Below are 20697 nucleotides of genomic sequence, written 5' to 3'. Positions count from 1 at the left end.
ACTCCACATGGATTTCTGTTGGTGAAGATACTGCAACTGCTGTCTTCTCGGGTGCTGCAGAGCAAGATGCCATCCTGACCCCTTTAAAAGCAATAAAATAAGACTGTAGAGCCAGACAAAGCTGTGCAGAGTAATGAGGTCTCCAGCCTCTTGACATATGACACTCTGGGAGATTAGTGAGAATAAGAAACATGGCAGTGCATATGTTAAACAGATTTGTCCTCTCCACACCATATTCCAACTTACTGTACATGTAGACTTTTCTGTCTAGTACACTTAAACTGCAATAGTATCTCCTCTGAAATGGCATCTCAGATATCAGGCAGGCAAATCCAGTGTTGGAGCTTTCCTCTCTAGAGCGACTGGCTCCTCTGATGTCCCAGCCCAATCAACAGTGGATCAAACTTTGGGACTTTATAAGAACTGCTAAGCTGTACTCCTCAGAGCTTCACTGCTCCAACTGAAGAGACACTTAAGGAAAAGGGGTAAGTTAGGTATGAGGCCGAAGATGGTTCTCAGTACCATCTTTGCAATTCCTAGGTCCTTGACTTGATCTACAAGTACAAATACAGTATCACTGAGGCGCTGGGGTGCAAAGCCACCAAATGCATCTAAAAAAATAATTCTGGGGTCATTCACCTTGCCGTGCTCCAGGAATAACTTAGAAGAAAGCACTACAAGTAAAAACAGAAAACCAGAAGGTTGAAGTGACCAGTTCCCAATATTTTACTTTTTACAAAAAGAGGTGTAGACTGAAATCCAAAGCAGTTTCTCTGAAGTAGGTCCTGTTGGAAACAATGGACTCCGCACCCCTGTTTAGGATCCCAAGCTTCCGAGAGGATACTAAGGCCGAAACGTCAACACCACACAACCAAGTGTGAGATCCCTCCGTAGCATTAGTTAATCTTCCTCTCTTTGCGACTGCTCATAAAGCCGCCTTCTTCCCAGCGTAATTCCTCATCCAGTGATTTCCCCTTCCAAGCAACCCCTCGTACTAAGGTTTCCCGCAATCCATCCTCTGCTCCGCCCTCGAAGCGACCCCTCTTTTCCCGCCCAAAGCGACTTTTGCTCCCCGCCAGGGACCCCAGGAACGGGGGGTGGGGCCAGGCCACGTGTTCTCCCCGCCCGGGAGCCGCTTCCCCGCCCTCTCGCCTTTCCCGCGCGCCCCAGCGGAGACGGAGAAGAGCGGCAGCCCTCACCGTGGCCCAGAGCCAAAGCCAGCGCCAGGCAGAGCGCCGGCGCGCCGGCGGGGAAAGAGCTCTTTCGCTTCCCCGGACCGCTGGTTGCTGCGGCCGTGGAGGCGGCAGCCATCCTTCTGCCTCCGGACACCCTCTGCGCCCCATTGTTGCGCCGCCGCCCACCTCACAGCCATTGCTGGGGAGGGGGGGCAGGAGGCAAAGCGACGCCGTCGAGTCCGGCTGGCGCGAAAGTCAAAGTGCCCAAAGCACGAGGCCTTTTGCTGCCCTCGAATCGTGTGCGCGGTTGTGGGCGCTGAAACTCTGAAAGGTGGGTCATAAAAATGACCCAGACGCAGAGGAGCAAGCCTCTTGATAACTAGTACACTAGCTAGGGAACAAAGAGGATCTTTCGCTTGGTAGGGAAATCCTTCGGGGAAGATCTTGATGACTTGCTGTTATTTCATTGCTTTTGTGTGTGTTTTAAAACACACTGATGTTACTTCAAAGCTGCTTCCTGCCATGATGTAAATAATCATAATATAGGAATAGAGTCGAGGAATTAGATGACTGCTTAAGCAGTCTTTGGTTTGCTTGAGTATTCTTCATGCGTTATATGTTAACAACGTACCAGAAGAATTGCATGGTACATGAGAGCCACTGCATACCTGTTAAGACGACAGTCATTTAAAATACTCTGAAATGTTTGAACACTGCACCCCAGAGACTGAAAACAATAATGCAATGTTTATGTTTATATTCTTCAAGAATCTGATAGGCAGTTGCGATCCTGACACTTGGTTGGTGTTTTGATTGGACCAAGGGTTCAATCCCTCACAATTCTATAGGAAACAATACCACCCCGATACATGTGGTCCATACTGTCAAGTCATCATTCCCAGGTTGTGCAGAGTACAGTGGTACCTCAGGTTACAGACGCTTCAGGTTACAGACTCCACTAACCCAGAAATTGTACCTCAGGTTAACAACTTTGCTTCAGGATGAGAACAGAAATTGCGCGGCGGCAGCGGGAGGCCCCATTAGCTAAAGTGGTACCTCAGGTTAAGAATAGTTTCAGGTTAAGAACGGACCTCCAGAACGAATTAAGTTCTTAACCTGAGGTACCACTGTATTATAAAGCTTGTCAATGTGTAAGGCAGTGAGGCCACGCTGGAAAAAAACCACTTACAGTATATGCTGCCGAAGAGCAGAAGCTGGTCATGCATAATCAAGTGACAATGGTTGAAGACTGGCCTACAGACCAGCTTCTAGTCTCCTCCAGGTTATCTCCTCCATCATTCTGCCTCAATCAACATTTTTATATTTGGGTTTCAAAGTCAATCACATGCAATGTGGGCTTAAGATCTTGACTCACAAGCATGAAGTTACTATGGAAACCCCAACATTTTATTTTCAGTACTGGCAGGAAATGTAAGTTTCAGTGAAATGACAACTTTTAGAGAAGCCTGGAATTCTAGCCACCACCACGCCCCCTTTTGACACTGATATATTTGTTCTCTCCTTTCCACAGAAGTACTTAGGGAGATTTGGGATATTGATATTGATAGTCCTAGGCACAAGAGATGGCAGTTCAATGGAGAATGAGAAAGACAAGGACACACACAGCTGAATCTGCAGAAGTATCTTAAGATGCTGGCTGCTTTCCTCTCACGAGATCTGATGTGGTAGCAGTGGATTTCTCCTGTTGGTCAGAGTGTTTTAGTTGTGCCTCTACCTATGTTCACCCTGTATATACATAGAATAAATGCAACCATTACAAATTACCAGTAAGGCCAGTGACTTGCTGCATAAGCATATCAAACCTGGGCAAGCACTGTGGCCCTATAACTTCTCACTAGGAGAAATGTGGTGAGTATAGTAAAATATATTTTGGGTCCTGCAGTCCAACCATGAAGAGACGCTTTGAGGTGCAATGGACTAGCTTCTCCAGGTGGTTTTGCCTCTTTCACAGCCTGCTCCAGAGAATGCCTTTCAGATGTTGTGCTGGGAGAATAGACTGCTCCTAGTCCTCTGTCATATTAATAGCTGTACAGAGAGTACTCCCATCACAGGTCACAGTGTGTTATTTGAGATTAATGTGCACTACAATGTGATAGACACAACACTCCTACCCATAAAGAGAAGTTTAAACAAAACAAAGAATTGTGTTCTGAATGCTTATATTGCTGATACCACATAACTGTTGCATGCCACCCCCAGTATCCAAGGGTGCGAGATTCCAGGAGTTCCAGACGCTTACCCAGGGTTCGTGTTTCCTTTTGGAAACGAGACACAGTGGGGACTGTGGTATCTTTGTGATATATGGTTTCTTTACACATATATACAGCCTGAGCCTACGATGAAGGAGCTTACAGTATTCACACCCTAAGAGGGTCTTGTTTCTCCCATTGAATCCAAACAGAAATCAAACATTTCTCTTACATGTTGCTCTGACTCTCTCCCACTTTCAATTCTCACCTTTGTATTTTTCTAACTACCATACAGTTTTTTTTTGGGGGGGGGCACAAATTTACCATCCCACACTGATCCACTTGCTTTTGTTTCTCTTTATGGCTTTTGTTTCTCTAGCATTACTTACACTTCAACACTTGCTGGATCCAGAGGTTAGAAGGGTCTCTGCATACCGCCTACTTCCCCACCCCCACCCCAAAGTCATAACATAACTGTACAGCTGAGAAGACTGTGTATTAAAATTCCCTCCTCATAGAGATTTGTCTGACAACTTCAGACAACGTTTTGGCAAATGCTGAAGATGTACCTCTTTGTCCAGGCCTTTGACACCTCAAATATATATTTTCAAGACTTACCCTATCTTTTGTGATGATATTTTTTTTGTAATTATAAATCTTTAAATAGTTTTTACTGTTGTATTTTAAATTGTTGTAACCCACCCCAGGACCTTAGGATAAAGGGTAGGTAATTAATTAAAGTAGTAATAATAATAATAAATTGGAGAACACTCCTAATAATCTTAAGAGGTATACTTTATTTTCAGAACAAATAGCTTTGAAAAGATGCTAGAATGCAGCAGAATTGAAGGACAAGTAGCCAAAATGATACTCCATTAAGTGAAATGTTTCCAGAGGCTGTGGTTGCTGTTGCCGTTGCCGTTGTGGTACTTGCAGGGGTTGGTGCTGCTCTTCCAGGGCCCAATATTTTCTCTATCTCCAAAACTCTAACTTCAACTTGCTCTGGCTCAGTGACTATGTCTGGTGGGTTCTTAACATCACAGAAGTAAGTGCCATTGTCTATAGGTTGCATGTTTCCTACCTTGATGGATGCATCCTTTCTATAAAAATCTCCATCCCAGGTACTTCGACCATTGAATTGTGTATTCTTTCCATTATATTCCCTCCCATTTGAGTAATAGAAAAACTGTAAGCATAAAAACAAACACAATAACTTTGTTAATAGCTGCTTTGAGATGAACATAGTTGTTGGAGAAACAGGATTCAAATTTCAAATCAAACCATGATTAACTTTGCATGAACATTTAACTTTTCTTCCTGCTTTAGTAACATTGAGTGGATGTTTCCAACACCTCGGGGATTGATTACACAAAACTTGGATTCTAAGCTTGATCTTCAGTGGATTCACAAAGGGTAACACCCAGATGCAGCCAAACCACCAAACTTTATTCTTGTTACATTTCGGAAGCCTCTCTTACTTTTTGCTGAATCCTAGGCATGTTCAATCTGAAGTACCGTAAGTCTCACTAAGCTCAATGGAGCTCAGGCTATGTACATTCTACTACCTACTCTGGCTCCGGCATGCTGCCACTGCTGTCATTTGAAGCCAAGTAACAACAACAACAACAATTTTATTATTTATACCCCGCCCATCTGGCTGGGTTTCCCCAGCCGCTCTGGGCGGCTCCCAACAGAACACTAAAAAGACAATAAAACTTCAGGCATTAAGAACCTCCCTAAGCATGACATTGCCGCAGTCCATAGGAATCCCATAACTTCTGGTGATATACTCCTGTCTGGTGTGTCTTCCTTCAACCCAGTTTTCATCCAATAAGAATATGGAAACCATGGTTAAGCTATGTATATTTCAGGCAGCTGTTGCACATGTGCAGATGATAGATTTAGTGAATTGGAGCTTGCACCCTCTGTTGTGAACAGCAACATTTAAAAGTGATTTGAAATGCAGGGGGGTGGGGGTGATGACCTTACTTCATTTCAAGCTGTTAATGTGCACATAGCCCTACTCTCAAGTATGTATACATAAACAAACACCATTAGTTGTGCTGCTGGATAAGTGTTTAATGGTTATTGTATTTGTTTAAAAAACAATACAAAATTTATGTATATATATATATATATGCCCAGGATCGCAGCTGTCAGTCAGCAAATTCCAGAGGCTATATGGTTTCACCTGATAATCCCTCCACTGAGACACACTGCCCCACATACATACCAGAGTTACCATTTCTAAGACCTAGGATATCACGAGATGGCCATGCAGTGAAGTGGAAAGGGAAAGGGCCACCTTGGACACTATAGCAGAAACTGAGATAGAAAACTTAATAAATCTGAAGGAGAGAGGGAGAGAGTTGGTGATCAACGCTGCATTCCCCAAGCTGCAAGCTCTTGCAGGCGGATTTGTTAAAGGACAAAGGAGGCAAAGCAGAAACAAAACTGGGGAGTTGGGTGGGGAATTTTGAAGATTCGGATTGCAATCCTACAGATACTTCAGAATAAGTCCTTCTGAGCTTACTTCCAAAGTGAACATGCATGGAATTGGGATTGTTCATCAAATACTTGAGTTTTAGGAGCAAGAACACATCCCTTAAGAGGTTACAAAGAGACATAGAGTGTGATCTTGAGGAAATATAGAGGCAGGACCAAGTGAATAATGATGTGAACAAAGGTTACTTTTTTATGACACTGCAGGAAAGGCAGAATATGGTCAAGTGCTGTCATTCCAGAGCAGACAATAAATTCTTTCCATAAGACAAAATTAAGGTAGTGCTGTCAAAACATGTACAGTGGTACCTTGGGTTAAGTATTTAATTCGTTCTGGAGGTCCGTACTTAACCTGAAACTGTTCTTAACCTGAAGCACCACTTTAGCTAATGGGGCCTCCTGCTGCTGCCGCGCCGCTGGAGCACAATTTCTGTTCTCATCCTGAAGCAAATTTCTTAACCCGAGGTACTATTTCTGGGTTAGCGGAGTCTGTAACCTGAAGCGTATGTAACCTGAAGCATATGTAACCCGAGGTACCACTGTAATGCACTTTCACCACAAATTCTTATGCAAAATGAGACATTAACTCTTACTGGTATGGGACGAGCCTTTGATCCCTCTGGTTGAAAGCTCCATGTAACAGATGTTGCACTGGTGATTTCCTCTGATGACCTGAATGTGCATGGGAGCTTTGCATCTGCCCCAATCCCCACAATGAGTTCTGTTGGTGAGGACACTTCTTCATCAGCTGTGCTATCGACTGTTGAAGAACAAGATGCCATCCGCGTCCCTTTGTAAGCAACAAAATTACAGTTTTTAAACATGCAGAGCAAGACAAAACTGCATAAAGATTTGCTTTTATATATGGATATGTTGTCTGTTATGAAAGCATCTCAAGCTGATTACTAAAGGCAGGGGTGCCCAAACGTTTTTCAAAGAGGGCCAGATTTGATGAAATAAATGAACATGCGTGAGGGCCAACCAAAGCTGAAGTTGTTGAGCTTTTTTTAGGATTTTACCCCAGGAGATAGACTGGATTAAACCAACCAGTGGGCCGGATTAGGCCCCCAAAATGGACTTTGGACATGCCTGGCTTAATACCATTGTGTCTAAGCAGTGCACAACAAGGCTACAAACAAGATAAAATCTGTTTACATCATCATAAAATGTGGGGAATCAACACCTGTTGAATGTTGTTCAGCAGCAGAGAACTGGCTAAAGGACATGGATGAGGAGAGAAGATACCTCTAAATTTAATGGCAAATCATAAAAGGCGGAAGTCATTTAAAAACAGCAGTGGAACTTAGCATCATATTTGGTTGGATAGAATTGTTTTCTGCTTCTGTCTAAAACAAGTGGAGATTTCCTGAATGCATGTAAAGTGGAGGTTTCCTGTGTAGAACGGCCGGCGCCGCTAGAGAGCAGACGTTCTCTGGCTTGTAGGCTGCCGCGCATGCGCTGAAGAGGTGGCTTTCTTGTGTCAAAAAAAAAAAAAAGTGAGAATAAAAGGTGAAGGCTGAAGGCTGGCGGCCGGCGGTGGCTACACAGGCCACATGATGAGGTCTGGCGGGCCAGATTCGGCCCGCGGGCCTTGTGTTTGACACCCGTGACTAAAGGTAACAGACATCACAACTCTCTTGGTTCCATGAACACAAAACATCTGCATTACTGTTTTCATTATATTTTTAGTTTCTAACTTTGATTTTATTTGGTACTCTGTTGTCCTTTTATATTGAAGTTTGGCACATTTCCTGAAATGTGGGATAAAAGCTTGACCAATGAATAAAACTGAATGTTGAGAAGATATTTCTGCACAGGGTCCATGCACAGGCCTCTTTCACCAAAATAGATTTCATTATATGAAGTATAATAAAGTAATAGTCCTGGATTTGCATGGGACTGAGCTAAAAAGTTAATTTTCCAAGAATCAAACTAATCTGCAATAACACAACTAAGGGAAAAATCTAGAACCACACTTGAGGGAATCAATTTATTACGGTAACAGACCAGAGATACTAGAACCACATTTCTACCATATCATGCAGCAAGTTAAACTCTTTGTTTTCAGATTATACCAGTGCTTTGGTTTCTCAGATGCATGAAACTTTGGGGCTTTTTAGCCTGCAACAAGTTTATCTTTAAGTAATTAATGTTAGTTCAATCCATCATCAATATGAAAACAAAAATCCTAAACATGCTGTGAAATTGTATGTACCTGTACTCTGCTACATGCAATTTCATAGCATATTTAGGATTATTGTTTTCATATTTTTCATTGCTGGTACAGTACATGTAGGGTTGCCATACGCCCAGATTTTCATGGTTTAAAAAGCTCAACAAGTTTCGGGGTGTCCTGGTTTTTACTTTTTGAAATATGGGAATCCTAAGTATCTTGCTTAGATACTGGCCTATGCTGTAACCAGCTCATTAGAACTGTACTATTCAGGATTTCAGTGCTCCACTTGAAGGGACACTTAAGGAAATGGGTTCTCAGTACCATTTTTGCAGCTTCTAGATCCTGATTTGAGTTACAAGTGCGTATACAATCTCAATGAGGAACTGGGGTGCAAAACCTAAAACTGCTTCCAAAATAAAAAAGAATAAAAATTCTGAGATTATTCATTTTACTGTGTTCCATGACTTACTTAAAATAAAGTACCAAAAGTAAAAATAGAAAACCAGGAGGCTGAAGCGACACCTCCCAGTTTCCAAGATTTTATTTTTTAGGGGGAAAAGGCGTAGACTAGAGAATGGTCCAAGAACGCTGCAATCCAAAGCATGGGCATAGCCAGGATTTTTGTTGGGGGGCAGGCTTTTGTTGGCGGGGTCAGAACCTCAGATTTGTCTTGATTTGGGGGGTAGGCAGCTGCCCTCCCCTTGGCTACGCCCATGACCCGAAGTACATTTAATCCCATTGAATACAATGGATTCTGTAAACCTATTTAAGGACTGCAGGTTTCTTTGTATGTGCTCAGCACCCTTGCACAGACAGGGGATTTTCGAGGGTGTATGGTACTGAGACACGCGCAACCAAAGAGGGGTGCCAGCCCTCCAAACTGATATTTTGTGTCTTCCTCCTCCACCCTGAACTGCCGATCTTTTTTCAGCGATCTTGCATCTGTAGACCGTCCAACCACTTCCCCTATTTTTCAAGGCCGGAGCAAGCAGCAACCCCAGCAAAGGGGGCGCGGCTAGGCGCTTTCCCTTCCCGCCCGCCCCCCACCCGCATAGGCGGAGAATACCAGGAGAGCTCACACTGGCCCAGAGCGAAAGCCACCGCCAACCATAGTCCGGGATCGCGGGCGGCAAACTTCTTGCGCTTCCCCGGCGCGCCGCCTGCTGCCGCCGTGGACGGGGCGCCCATCTTTCTGCCTCTGCCCACATTTTCTCGCCCATTGTGACGCCCACTCCCACCTCACAGCCATTGTTGCGGGCCCTGAGGGGCAGGAGGCTGGGAAAGAACGCGGCCCAGTCCAGGGGAGCTGCTGTCAGGGCGAAGCAGCCTCCGGGGAAGGGCTTCGAAATGCTCCCAGGCTCCAGCAGGAGCGTAAACAGAGAGCACTTCGGAAAAGCGCCTTGCCGCAGCTGCAACCCCATTATGCACACTTTCCTGCCTCAGAGGGTTGTTGCGAAGATAGAAGGAGAGAAGAACTATTTAGACAGCCTTGAGCATCTCGGAGGAAAGGTGGATTGTAAATGCAAGAAATAAATAAAAACATATGGGTAAAAACAACAAATGTCCATAAGCCAAATTCAAGGTGTTAGCACACACCATGGCTTGGGACCAGGGCCGGATTTAGGTTTGATGAGGCCCTAGGCTACTGAAGGTAATGAGGCCCTTTATATGTCCAGCTTTCCTTTGTCAACAACACATTGTCGCTGCTTTTTGTGTTGAATATATGCTATATGGCAATTTATGGACCTAATAGGTTTCTAAAGCCATTTGCACATGTTGCCATGCAACCAGTCCATGCAGAATGTAGGCACCCTAGATACAGAAACGAGCAAACCAGTGATATTTTAGGGAGCAGCCTAGGCCTATTACTTACATCGTAGGAGCCTACACAACACAAAACACTGTTGCTGTATGTAGGTTTTATTTTATTTGTTTTTTATATTCTGGAAATGTACATCCAGGTTTTTTTCCTTTAAATTTTTTTGGGGGGCCCAAGAGAGTGGGACCCTAAGCTATAGCTTGTTTAGCTTATACATAAATCCGGCACTGCTTGGGACTCACCCAAGTACCTAAACATCAACCATCTCAAGCCTCTCCTGCTGTTGGAGGTGCCACCACTAGAGGTTGCTCCGTCTGCAGTGGCCCATGGCAGGGCCTTCTTGGTGGCAGTCCCCTGTCTGCTGAATGCCTTCCCTAGTGAGCTATGCTAGTCTCACTCATTAACAACTTTTAGGAGAAATTTAAAAATTAAATAATTCCCGTTTGCTGTGTTTTTGGGTGACTGAAATTTCTGTCCCTGTTAACCCTGACATTAGTGTGACAGTAGATCATTCCTTTTTTCCTGGGGGGTACAGAGGGGTATGCATACCACTAAACATGTGGCTCTTTGTACTTTTGTCCATTTACTGTATTTACTTTCCCTGATTTGAACTATAAAATGTTGATTTTCTTGAGTCAAAATGAGAGTACCCCTAAACATTATTTTTTTGGGGGGGAAGCACTGCAGTAGATAATTGCTTTTAGGGTTTTAGAACTTTTTAAAATGGTTGTTTTAAAGTCTGTATGTGTTTCTTTTTTTAAGACGGTTGGAGGATATGTTTGCTGATCTGGCCTCCTTTGGAGTAAAGTGTGAGGGTATAAATCTGATTATTATGATGATTATTAACAGTAGTAATAAAAAGTCCAAAATATACAGCTGGATTCTCCCAAATGAAATTGTCACAAAATTATGGCAAGCTTTTGAGTTGCGCTTTTTGAGGTGGGGGGGGAATGGTGGGAGTGAAAACTTGTGCTAGTTCCCCCCCCCCCTTCACTCCCAAGTATTAGGCTGGATATTGAAACACATTTTCAAATAGTCTGTCTCAGGCAGGAGGGGCGTTTCTCCCGAAAGGCTCTCCCCGGGCAGCCCTTCTCAGAGTCCAGCCACCTGGCATTGTCCTCAGGCGAGAAGGGCCTTTCCCGTGGCGGCACCCGGTACACGGAAGGCTCTTCCCTCCGAGGTAGGTGGGACGCTGCTGACACTTCAGTTTTGGCGCCAGTTCAAAATATGGCTGCTTACTCAAGGCTTTTGGGGATACCGCAGGTCTCAGCAGGTCTAGCAGTAAACATGCCGTTCTGCAGTTTCAAGATCACTATCTCGTATTGATTTTAGTTGCTCACTTCTCGTTATCGCTATAATAATACGGTTGTTTTAAAGCGCACTTCATTGCACCCGCGTCCTCAGACCGTTGCAATGAAGGGCGCCTTCTAAATACTTTGCATATGTACACTGGAAGGAGACGTCTCAGGCCGTCTCTCTGCTGCTTTGATAATAATTTTATTACATTTCCATTGCAGTCCAATAACAGCCTCATTCTAACAACGTCAAATTGTAATACAATTACTAATACCAATCGTTCAAATCTCTCTGCTGCTTTGAAAAAGCCCCCCTCTGCCATCCTGTTCCTATGACGTCTGGTGGATCAAAACACGGAAATACTTTTCTTTACGTTACTACGTTGTGCGAGGCAAAGGATCTATAGCAGCTGCAAATCGCTTCCTGAATACGTATAAGCAGAGAAACAAATTTTGCGCGTGTGGCTGGTGTGGATTCACGCCCCCTCCCCATGCAAATTACATTGTCCTAAAATAAACCACCTTTGAAAGGCGCATAGGTATTTAAATGTTTTAATGTTGCTTAGCATGTTAACGAAATTAAGTTCTTTCCCGGATACGGCCACACGGCTATAGACTCCTTGTACAGCAGCGAGAGAAGCCGCAGAAGGCTGGCTCGTTGGTCTAGGGGTATGATTCTCGCTTAGGGTGCGAGAGGTCCCGGGTTCAAATCCCGGACGAGCCCGTTTTTTAATTTTTTTTCTCGGTTGTCATCGTCCCCCTCCCACCAGTGCTAAAAGCACAATAAAAATGTATTCCACCCCCCATGGCTCCCGCCGCCCCAGAACTTAATATACATTGTCACGGGACTTATTGGTATGGTCGTTGTGCCATTTACTGGTGCACTATGATGTTTACTGGTGCACTAAGAGGTGAAAATACGACCCTTTTCCTTTTTCGTTGCCTATTGTGTAACTTTAAGAAGCGGAGTAAGATTTTTATTATTTTTTAATCCTTCTTCCTATTCACCCAGCTCCTTTCCTGCATGTGTAATAATACTACGTACTAATAATTCATGACAATGGTGCTAGTAGAGGCGGTTTTAGTAGGAAGCCCAGAATATAATAAAATAAATGCAATCGTTTCACGTGACTCTTAATGGAAAAGAGCATCAGAATAAAAGGCTATTTGATGCCTTTCTCTTCCCTTGAGCGCTCCGTGGAGGCGTCTTAATTTCCTTCTCCTGAGTCCTCGATTTGGGAATATGTTTTAAAAATAACCATGGCAACCTTCATGTCAAAGCAATATTATTGCCTCGTTTTTCAACAGTGCCACCTCCTGTTAATCTTTATCTATTTATCATTTTCCTCTCGTGAAGGCTCGATCGCTTTCATGGTTATGTACCAAGCACCTTGTCTCCCGCTCCTCCTCCTCCTCCTCCCACCCACAAGGCCCTGATGATAGAGCTGCAAAATTAATAAAATGCGGTCGTCCCCCAAAATAGGAAGGAATTATATCACCCCCTCCAACAACGGGCTCGTCCGGGATTTGAACCCGGGACCTCTCGCACCCGAAGCGAGAATCATACCCCTAGACCAACGAGCCGCTCTCGACACACTCCTCCTCAGCTCACTTCTTCACTTTTATCCCGCCCCTGTTGCACGGCGCAAGTATTCTACTTAATAGCCGGCTCGGTTTCTCACATAAACACGTGCACCCCTTCCATTTTGAAGAATGGTTTGGCCCACCGTCCCGGGGGACACTATTATCCAGTCAAATAGCTTCACGGCATTCTTCGCCCACCTCAAGGGAGAGTCCTTTCTCCGCAGAAGGGGGGCTCAGGGGAGGACGAAAATTCTGGCCACCTCGCGAAAAATCTCTCTGTTCCTTTATATACCCCGTGTGAAGAAATGCAGTAAGCCGCGTTCCGGCTGGGCCGCCGGATTTCAGGGCAAATCCATTCGTTTCTGTCGGCAAAACTAGGAAGTGAGCGTGGCCGTTTCTCCCTCTTCACAGAATTCCTCGGCCGTTTTCTATTGCTGAGGGGTCCCGTTCACTCACCCCCCCTGCCCCGCGCGCATTCTCCCTTCCAACGGACCAAGTTTAAATTCGACGACGAAGAGCGAATTCCCGGATGAGGAAGCTCTTGTGGTGAATGAGATAGCCAACTTCCACCCACCCCTTCACTGTCTGGGCTCCTGTGTTCTTTAACAGCAGCATATGGCAGACAGAGGTCAGTGTAACTAAAACTTTCCTTGAAGAATTGATTTTGGGGAAACGCCATTTGTCAATTTATTGAGTGCAGGATATAGGCTCGTGTGTGTGTGTGTGTAATGAGTAGTATTCAGATATTTTACATAAAAGCGAGATGGTCTTCAAACGCACAAAAGGGCACTGTTTTCCCTCTGCATTATTAATAAAGGCAAAATACCAGGTGTCAATACAATCTCCAACATGGATAGATTTGTTTTTTTAAAATTGGTTGTTCAGTACAGTGTACACATGTAGAAAGGGGCTTTATATATTTTATTTTCATCTGCCTTAGCCTTTCTACATAACAGAAGGCTCGTTTCAGCCATAGTTTCATCAAAGTGTTGGTGCTGACCTTTGAAGCCCTAAACAGCATCAGCTCACTATACCTGAAGGAGCGTCTCCTCCCCCATCGTTCTGCCCAGACACTTAGGTCCAGCGCCAAGGGCCTTCTGGTGGTTCCCTCACTGCGAGAAGCAAAGCTACAGGGAACCAGGCAGAGGGCCTTCTCCGTAGTGGCACCCACCCTGTGGAACGCCCTCCCACCAGATGTCAAAGAGAAAAACAACTACCAGACGTTTAGAAGACATCTGAAGGCAGCCCTGTTTAGGGAAGCTTTTAATGTTTAATAGACTATTGTATTTTAATATTCTGTTGGAAGCCGCCCAGAGTGGCTGGGGAAACCCAGCCAGATGGGCGGGGTATAACTAATAAATTATTATTATTATTATTGTAGTCACATGTTGAGATTGGAAAATGCATATCTTCCTTGCGCATAAATAGAGAAAATAGTTTCCTGACCCACCAGAGGTGTTAATTAACATAGTAAATACAGTATTGGAAGATTGTGTTACAAGCAACAGCAGTTGAGAATGGTCACTGTGTTTATTTTGAACATACTTCGTTTAATACAGACTATATTTTAATCATCTCATGATCATTTGAGCCCAGTATTTACACCCATCTCCCACTAATGTGTTTTTTTAAAAAATATTTCTGCCAACTGAGAACAATACTTCATGCATCTGATGAAGTCCACAAAACATTTTGCCTTAATAATTGTGTTTGGCTTATTTTTGCTGTAACAGACTAACACGGCTCCCTCACTGGAATATCTTTCTGTCTTTAACTGCCTAAAGCAGTGATGGCCAAACTCGGCCCTCCAGCTGTTTTGGAACTACAATTCCCAGTATCCCTGACCACTGGTCCTGTTAGCTAGGGATGATGAGAGTTGTAGTCCAAACACAGCTGGGGTGCCAGGTTTGGCCATCACTGGCCTAAAGAGTCAACTGAAACATAATCAAAGCAAAACAACATGGCTTTTTCTGATGATTCTCCTACTTCTGTGGAGCTCAAGGTTTCAGTTGCTGCTATGGAGCACATAATTTATAACCCTGTCAGGTATATGTTTAACATTTCTCCTACAGGCTTGCAGAATCTGTTAATTACCGGTAATAGTATTTTTGAAACATGAATGGTTAGAGAACAAATAATTTTTACCAAGATTAAACCACAGGCCCTTTAGCAAGATCAGTCAATACAAGTTGACACTAAATAAAGTGGGGTAATCTAGTAGTTTTATCAGATGGGGAACTTGAGGTCCCCCAGTTGTTTTTGGACTTCAGCTCCCATCACCCCTGGCCATTATTATTAATTATACCTATTAGGCATCCCCCCCAGTGAACTCAAGGGGACTTACAAAAATGAACAGTAAAAGCAAGCATAAAAACATCTTTAAATGCTCACCAATACTCACCAGTACCACATTTGTGTGTGTATGTGTGAGTGAGTGAGAGAGAGAGAGAGTTAAGAGTTTGGGGGATAGGTTGTATGCCCGAGTCCCTTTCTAATTCCTAAGTCAGCACAGATTCAATTTCTTGAATAGCCAGGCTAGCTTCCTGGTGAGGTACTGGCCCTCTAAGTATGGGCCACTGAGGTAACAAAGGAAGTGGCTCAGGGGCCAGGCAGAAAATGGGTGGGTTTCCCTCCCTCAATTCACTGGTAGTTAAAGCGCCTAAGGGCAGAGTTGAATTTAGGTGTGTGAGAGGTAGAATGTAGAAGCAAAGCTTCAGGCTGGGCAGCTGGGAGGCAGAATCATGCCTGATTTCTGCTGGAATCCAAGGCTGTTGCTATGGGAGAAACAAGGCCCTCTTGGGGTGTTAATGCTGTAAGTCCCTCCATTGTAGGATCAGGTTGTATATATGTGTAAATAAACCATATATCATAAAGACACCACAGTCTCCACTGTTCCTCATTCCAAGGAAACAACCCTTGCCTAGAACCCCTGGAATCTCACACCACTCATAGCTTGGAGTGATACGCAACAATATAATATAATGGTTCTTGGCTGTGCTAGCTGGGGCTGATGGGAGTTCAAGTCCAACAACATTTGGAGGGTCACAGGTTCCCCAACCCTTAGGTGCTTCTGCAACTTGGTGTCATCAAAACATTAAATAGATAAGGACTAATTTAGTGCATTGGTCTGTATATGGCTTGGGACTGTGGTATATTGAATATCTCTTAAGATGCCTGTAATGGAATAGTCAGTTTTCCCTTCTACCACTGGCCTGATGTTGTTTACTTTCACCTCTGTCCATGTATATGAACGAGTGGAAGGCAGTGTTCCTAAGAAAAAGGAAGCTGTTTATAAACCTGTCTTTGCTGAGTGCTTACCTGACAGCAGAAGCCTGAGTGAGTACTGTACTCTGCCACTGAGACCCACAGACAAAGGGAGAAAATTATAGGAGCAACAAGTACTATCAGCTCCCTCCTCTAACAACGATTTTTGCCTCCTTTGGGATTTTTGCTGCCTTTAAATATTGTAAGCTACAGAAATATATTTAAGCATGAAGGTAGGGATGGAAAGCACTATGCCAAATCCAGGTTCATGGGGCATCAGGACAGCCTTATATTGCTGCCATGCAGATACTTTACACTTTAGGAACCAGTGCATGCTTTCTGCTCCCTTTCACTGTGTCACCAGTTACACAGAACCCCAACTTGAATAAATATGGTTTGGTAGCTTCTGCATGAGAGAGTTTTCCTATTTTTAAACTCATCCCATTCCAATGTTTTGTCTTCATTTTACAAGGCTAACATTGTTTACTCAGTTGTTAATTCAGTTGCTTACCCACCCTGCTATATTTCACTGGCCACTTCATTGCCAACAGTGCTTATGTTGTTTTGCTAATGAAATACAGAAGTTAAAAAAGTCTTACTGCGTTACATGCAGAGAACTAATAAATTCCTTGTCTCTCCACAAGGCTTGACACCATTTTTCAGCAAGTGTCTACTTCCTAACCTAATTAGAAAAAGAGCTCATCAAAGGCACAAGGAATTAATCCAACTAATGCTTATCATGTTTTAATTTTGCTTTGGCACATTTTTTTCTCCTCTGAAAACTTTTTAATAAAAAAAAAATAGACTAACTTACTGTGTAAGAAAAGACTTACATGTTTAAACACAATTCCTTGAAAAACACAGGAAATATTTGAATGTCTTACAGTTAATGCCAGAATGTTCTAGGTTGTGGCATGCCCTGGCAGCTTATCTTTTCAGATCTATGGCATCTGAAGCTGTACTGTATCTCCAAACAACTTGAATAGCACCTGCACCATTTGTGCACTTTTAAAAAATTGCCCAATATCTTGCCCACTATTTATCTTTAAATAGGAATATTGTATTCATTAACATGAAGTGAGAACATGCCACATTTCTCTGTTTTGATTTCCAGGGAGGAAGTACTGTAGTATTTATTGCATTAGATTAATCCTTATGAGCTTTTAAAGTTAATTCTAGACAAAGATAAATTTCTGTGGTTTGCAGTTTATATGCAGTTGGAAAAAAAATAGGCAAAAACAGTTGTGAGGGAGTAGGCAAAAGTTTGTTGTACTGATGTTTGGCTTGTGGTCATTTGTGCTATATTTTCATTAAAGTTAAATAACTATATAATTACTTACATCTGTATCTTGCCAAACACATAAGCCAAGGACTTTCAGGCATCTTTCAGTTATATTTGTTGTTATGGCTGTCATTGTGGAACACTCATAAAATGGCTACGCTCTTGCACTGAAGCAAGCAAAGTAATGAATTATGACATTTAAATTTAAGATTAAATAATTAATGAGCTAGAGCACACAGGTGAACAATAAAGAAAGAAAATTTATCATCACAATCTCCTGACCAATGCTATTTTTCTAGAAAAAAAAGGTACTGGAATTCACCATGACCAATTTAGCTGCTAGCACACAGAACCTTAGACAGGAATGTGACTACAGGAAGACAAATGGTACAGTTTGTATACGAGTTTAATAGGCCAAATCCATATCTGGAGGAGAGCTACATTGCCATCAAGAGCAAACAGGCCTGGGGGTGGGGGCAGGGTAGATAACAGAACACTTTACAGCAGTGATGGCCAAACTTGGCCCACCAGCTGCTTTGGGACTACAATTCACCTCATCCCTGACCACTGGTCCTGTTAGCTAGGGATGATGGGAGTTGTAGTCCCAAAACAGCTGGAGGGGCAAGTTTGGCCACCCCTGCTTTACAGTGAAACATTACCATTAGGCAAAATGAGGCAGCCATGGGTGGCAGATTTTGTGAGGTTGTAGCAGTAAGGAGCTAGTGGCTAGAGCTATGTGCATTAAGTGGCTTGCCCTGCACCCCTTGCTATCTTTAGGTATGGTAGAAGATACTGTCTCAGCACCAGTGTTTTAGTAAACAGCCATTCCAGGCTACTTCTGGATGGGGGGGTGTAATGCATTTTCTCCACCTCATATTAAAATTGGACCAAACCCTGTGCTGAAGAGAAACCTAGCAAATAACTGAACATGAACCAACAGTAGCAATATCAGAGGTTACCTCAGTGGCCCTGCTGTCTTCATGAAGTGTCCACTGAAGTGGCACTGTTACATGATGAATGCAAGCTGCCATGAAGAAACAATGCTCTTATGGTCTTTTGAGCTATTCTTGAGTGATGATGCCTATGTTCATCTGGGTGCAAAACTAGAGTTGGGCCTCATTAGGCAGTAAATGGGCATACCTTCCAGCACATCCCAGCAACTAAGGGTTTTGATGGCTGTCTTTCCTCTGGATTCAGCATGTGAGATTAAGAGTGGGATTGAAATGTTGGCAAGCCTGAATAGTCATATCACTGCCTTGGCTTTTGCAGCAGATGAGAGAGAGGGCAAGTTGACCTTGCTTTCACCCAGAGAAACATGACAAATCCAAAGTCTTACTAAGACAGATGGTTGCCACAAAAATTCTGTGTGTGTCAGGTCTTTGACTTTGCCATGAGCGTAGTCAGCAGTGTATCTATTTTGAGCACTGTAGCAAGAAAAAATTATTTTCAGTTCAGTCGTTCTATCCCTTGCTACACACTATAAGAAGTGCAGTGAACAAAACAATGAGTTGTCCATATGGGTTGTGTTCTTTGATTTTTAAAAATAAAGGAAAGAATGTACATAAATATATCATCTGTCTAAAATAAAACACCTTTTGCACAATTCATAGTGAATATACAGAATTCACAGCTGCTGAATGCTGTGTTGGCCATTAGAATAGACTGCTTTAAAAGGATCAGGCAAACTAATGTAATATGTTTATCAATTACCATTATCCATAACAACTAAAACAAAGAACTTCTATGTCGAATCAGTAAAGTTTTGATTTCCAGATTCTTGGGACAAAAAAGAGATGATTATCTTCAATATACCTTGTTTGAAAGTCACAGAGCATCTAGTTAGCCATTATGGAAAACAATGGTGGAGATGCACCTGTGTTCTGTTCAACAAAGCTGTACTTATGTCACATACAAATCCTATGCAGTTTGATACCTTTTTGAAATGCATACTGTTTCTTGCACTTCTATCTTAGTGCTAAAGTTCAGAACCTGTAAGGTGTGACGCTTCTACCAGGACAGGCCTTTTGAAAGGGACGAAAAGCAATCTCATGTTCACCGCCAGCCAATCCATTGGACAAGGTGGACAATTGCCAGGACTTTGGGAACCTGTAGTTCTCCTGATGTCGGATTCCAATTTGCATCAGCTCTGTCAAGCATGGCTAGTGGTCAGGAATAGGAGTTGTGGTCAAGCAATATCTGGAAGGCCACAGGTTCCCCAGTCCTGACCTACAAGGTGTGTTATCCTTAGAGACTTTGGCATCACACACCATCAGAACATTGGGGCTTTAGCAGCGTAAACATTGTTTTCATGGGGAATCCACTCAATAACTGGTTTAGTATTTATGGCAAGTGCCTTCCAGGACCTATACAAAAAGCCAAAACCACAAGATGATCCAGTTCATTTAGTAAGGATGCTTTCTGCCTGAAGACCATCTGGAATTCATTGTTTGGGAACCTTATTGCTCACATATTCCTACTTAGTTACAGCTGGTAGCAGTACAGTGATTTCCTGGCAAGTTAGGAAGTAATAATAATAATAATGATGATGATGATGTTATTTATACCCTGCCCATCTGACTGGGTTTCCACAGCCAATGCTGCTTGGCTTTTCATAAGTCATCTTCTTGAGGCAGAAACATTACTAATTTTTAAATTCTTAGCAAATTTAAATAATCATAAAATAAATTGTTCTTATTTCAAAATACCATATTGTAGGTATACAACTTTAGGTCCAATAGCAGATAAGACATGGTCATATCCATGCATGATTATTGATCACATATTAGCTCTATACAGATAATTGCCCCCACCATTCAAGAACAACAGTAAAGGTTTATTTTTGCTATTACACTAGTTCCATTTCTGTAGCCATGGCATGGGAACTAGTCAAACATATTAGGGCAGGGATGGAGATCTTATACAGGGAGACTAGCCTTTCTAGAGTGGGGGAGATACTTTACTCCAAGGGCTATATATATGAATAAATGTTTGTGTTATAAAGGGCAGGATGGCAGATAATTATATAGTCATTAGTAATGTAAAAGGCACTGCTCTATCATATACTTGTGAGAGTCACTGAAACACCAATGGAGATGAACGAATAAGGTCTCTTCCAGCACAGATGCACATATACACATTTGAGCAGCACATTGTGTGCACACAGGTCTGTTATGGTCTACTCTTGCCTTCCATCTTCCCAATGATGTTTGTAATGTGGGGCCAATATATGCAGAACTGGATGTGATAGGGAGAGCTTGCAACTTAGTGGTGGTGCATATGGTTAGCACCTAGAATATCCTAGGTTCAGTTCTTGATTTCTCCAAATAGGGCTGGGGGGAAGCACTGTTACCACTCAGTTTTGACAATACTGAGCTAGATGGACAATGATCT

At 43.1% G+C, this 20697-nt stretch overlaps 1 protein-coding gene and 1 long non-coding RNA gene across 6 annotated transcripts in view; one reads left to right on the top strand and one right to left on the bottom strand.

Annotated features, from left to right (window-relative positions):
- The window catches only part of LOC310843665 (myelin protein zero-like protein 1), a 29579-nt gene extending 20080 nt beyond the window's left edge, over positions 1-9499 (bottom strand). The window contains exons 1-3 of one of the 2 annotated variants that reach the window (XR_014563641.1): positions 9130-9499; positions 6481-6677; positions 1200-4571 (exon numbers count right to left, since the gene is read on the bottom strand). Coding sequence is in view for 1 of the 2 variants with exons in the window: in XM_083737306.1 (XP_083593432.1) it covers positions 1200-1311 (112 nt within the window). In the remaining variant the exon portion in view is untranslated. Of the gene's footprint in view, positions 1-1199; positions 4572-6480; positions 6678-9129 lie in introns of those variants that run through there. The other variant, XM_083737306.1, reaches the window with a different exon arrangement.
- Positions 9500-12959: 3460 nt separating this feature from the next.
- The window catches only part of LOC310843873, a 41360-nt gene continuing 33622 nt past the window's right edge, over positions 12960-20697 (top strand). For 2 of the 4 annotated variants that reach the window (XR_014563725.1, XR_014563726.1), the window contains exon 1: positions 12960-13389. This is a non-coding gene — a long non-coding RNA (uncharacterized lncRNA). Of the gene's footprint in view, positions 13396-20697 lie in introns of all 4 variants that reach the window. The other 2 variants (XR_014563727.1, XR_014563728.1) reach the window with 1 other exon arrangement.

The sequence above is a fragment of the Podarcis gaigeae genome (genome assembly GCF_964106915.1).
Source record: "Podarcis gaigeae genome assembly, chromosome: 4".
NCBI lineage: Eukaryota > Metazoa > Chordata > Lepidosauria > Squamata > Lacertidae > Podarcis > Podarcis gaigeae.
This window is presented reverse-complemented; position numbering and strand designations above follow the sequence as displayed.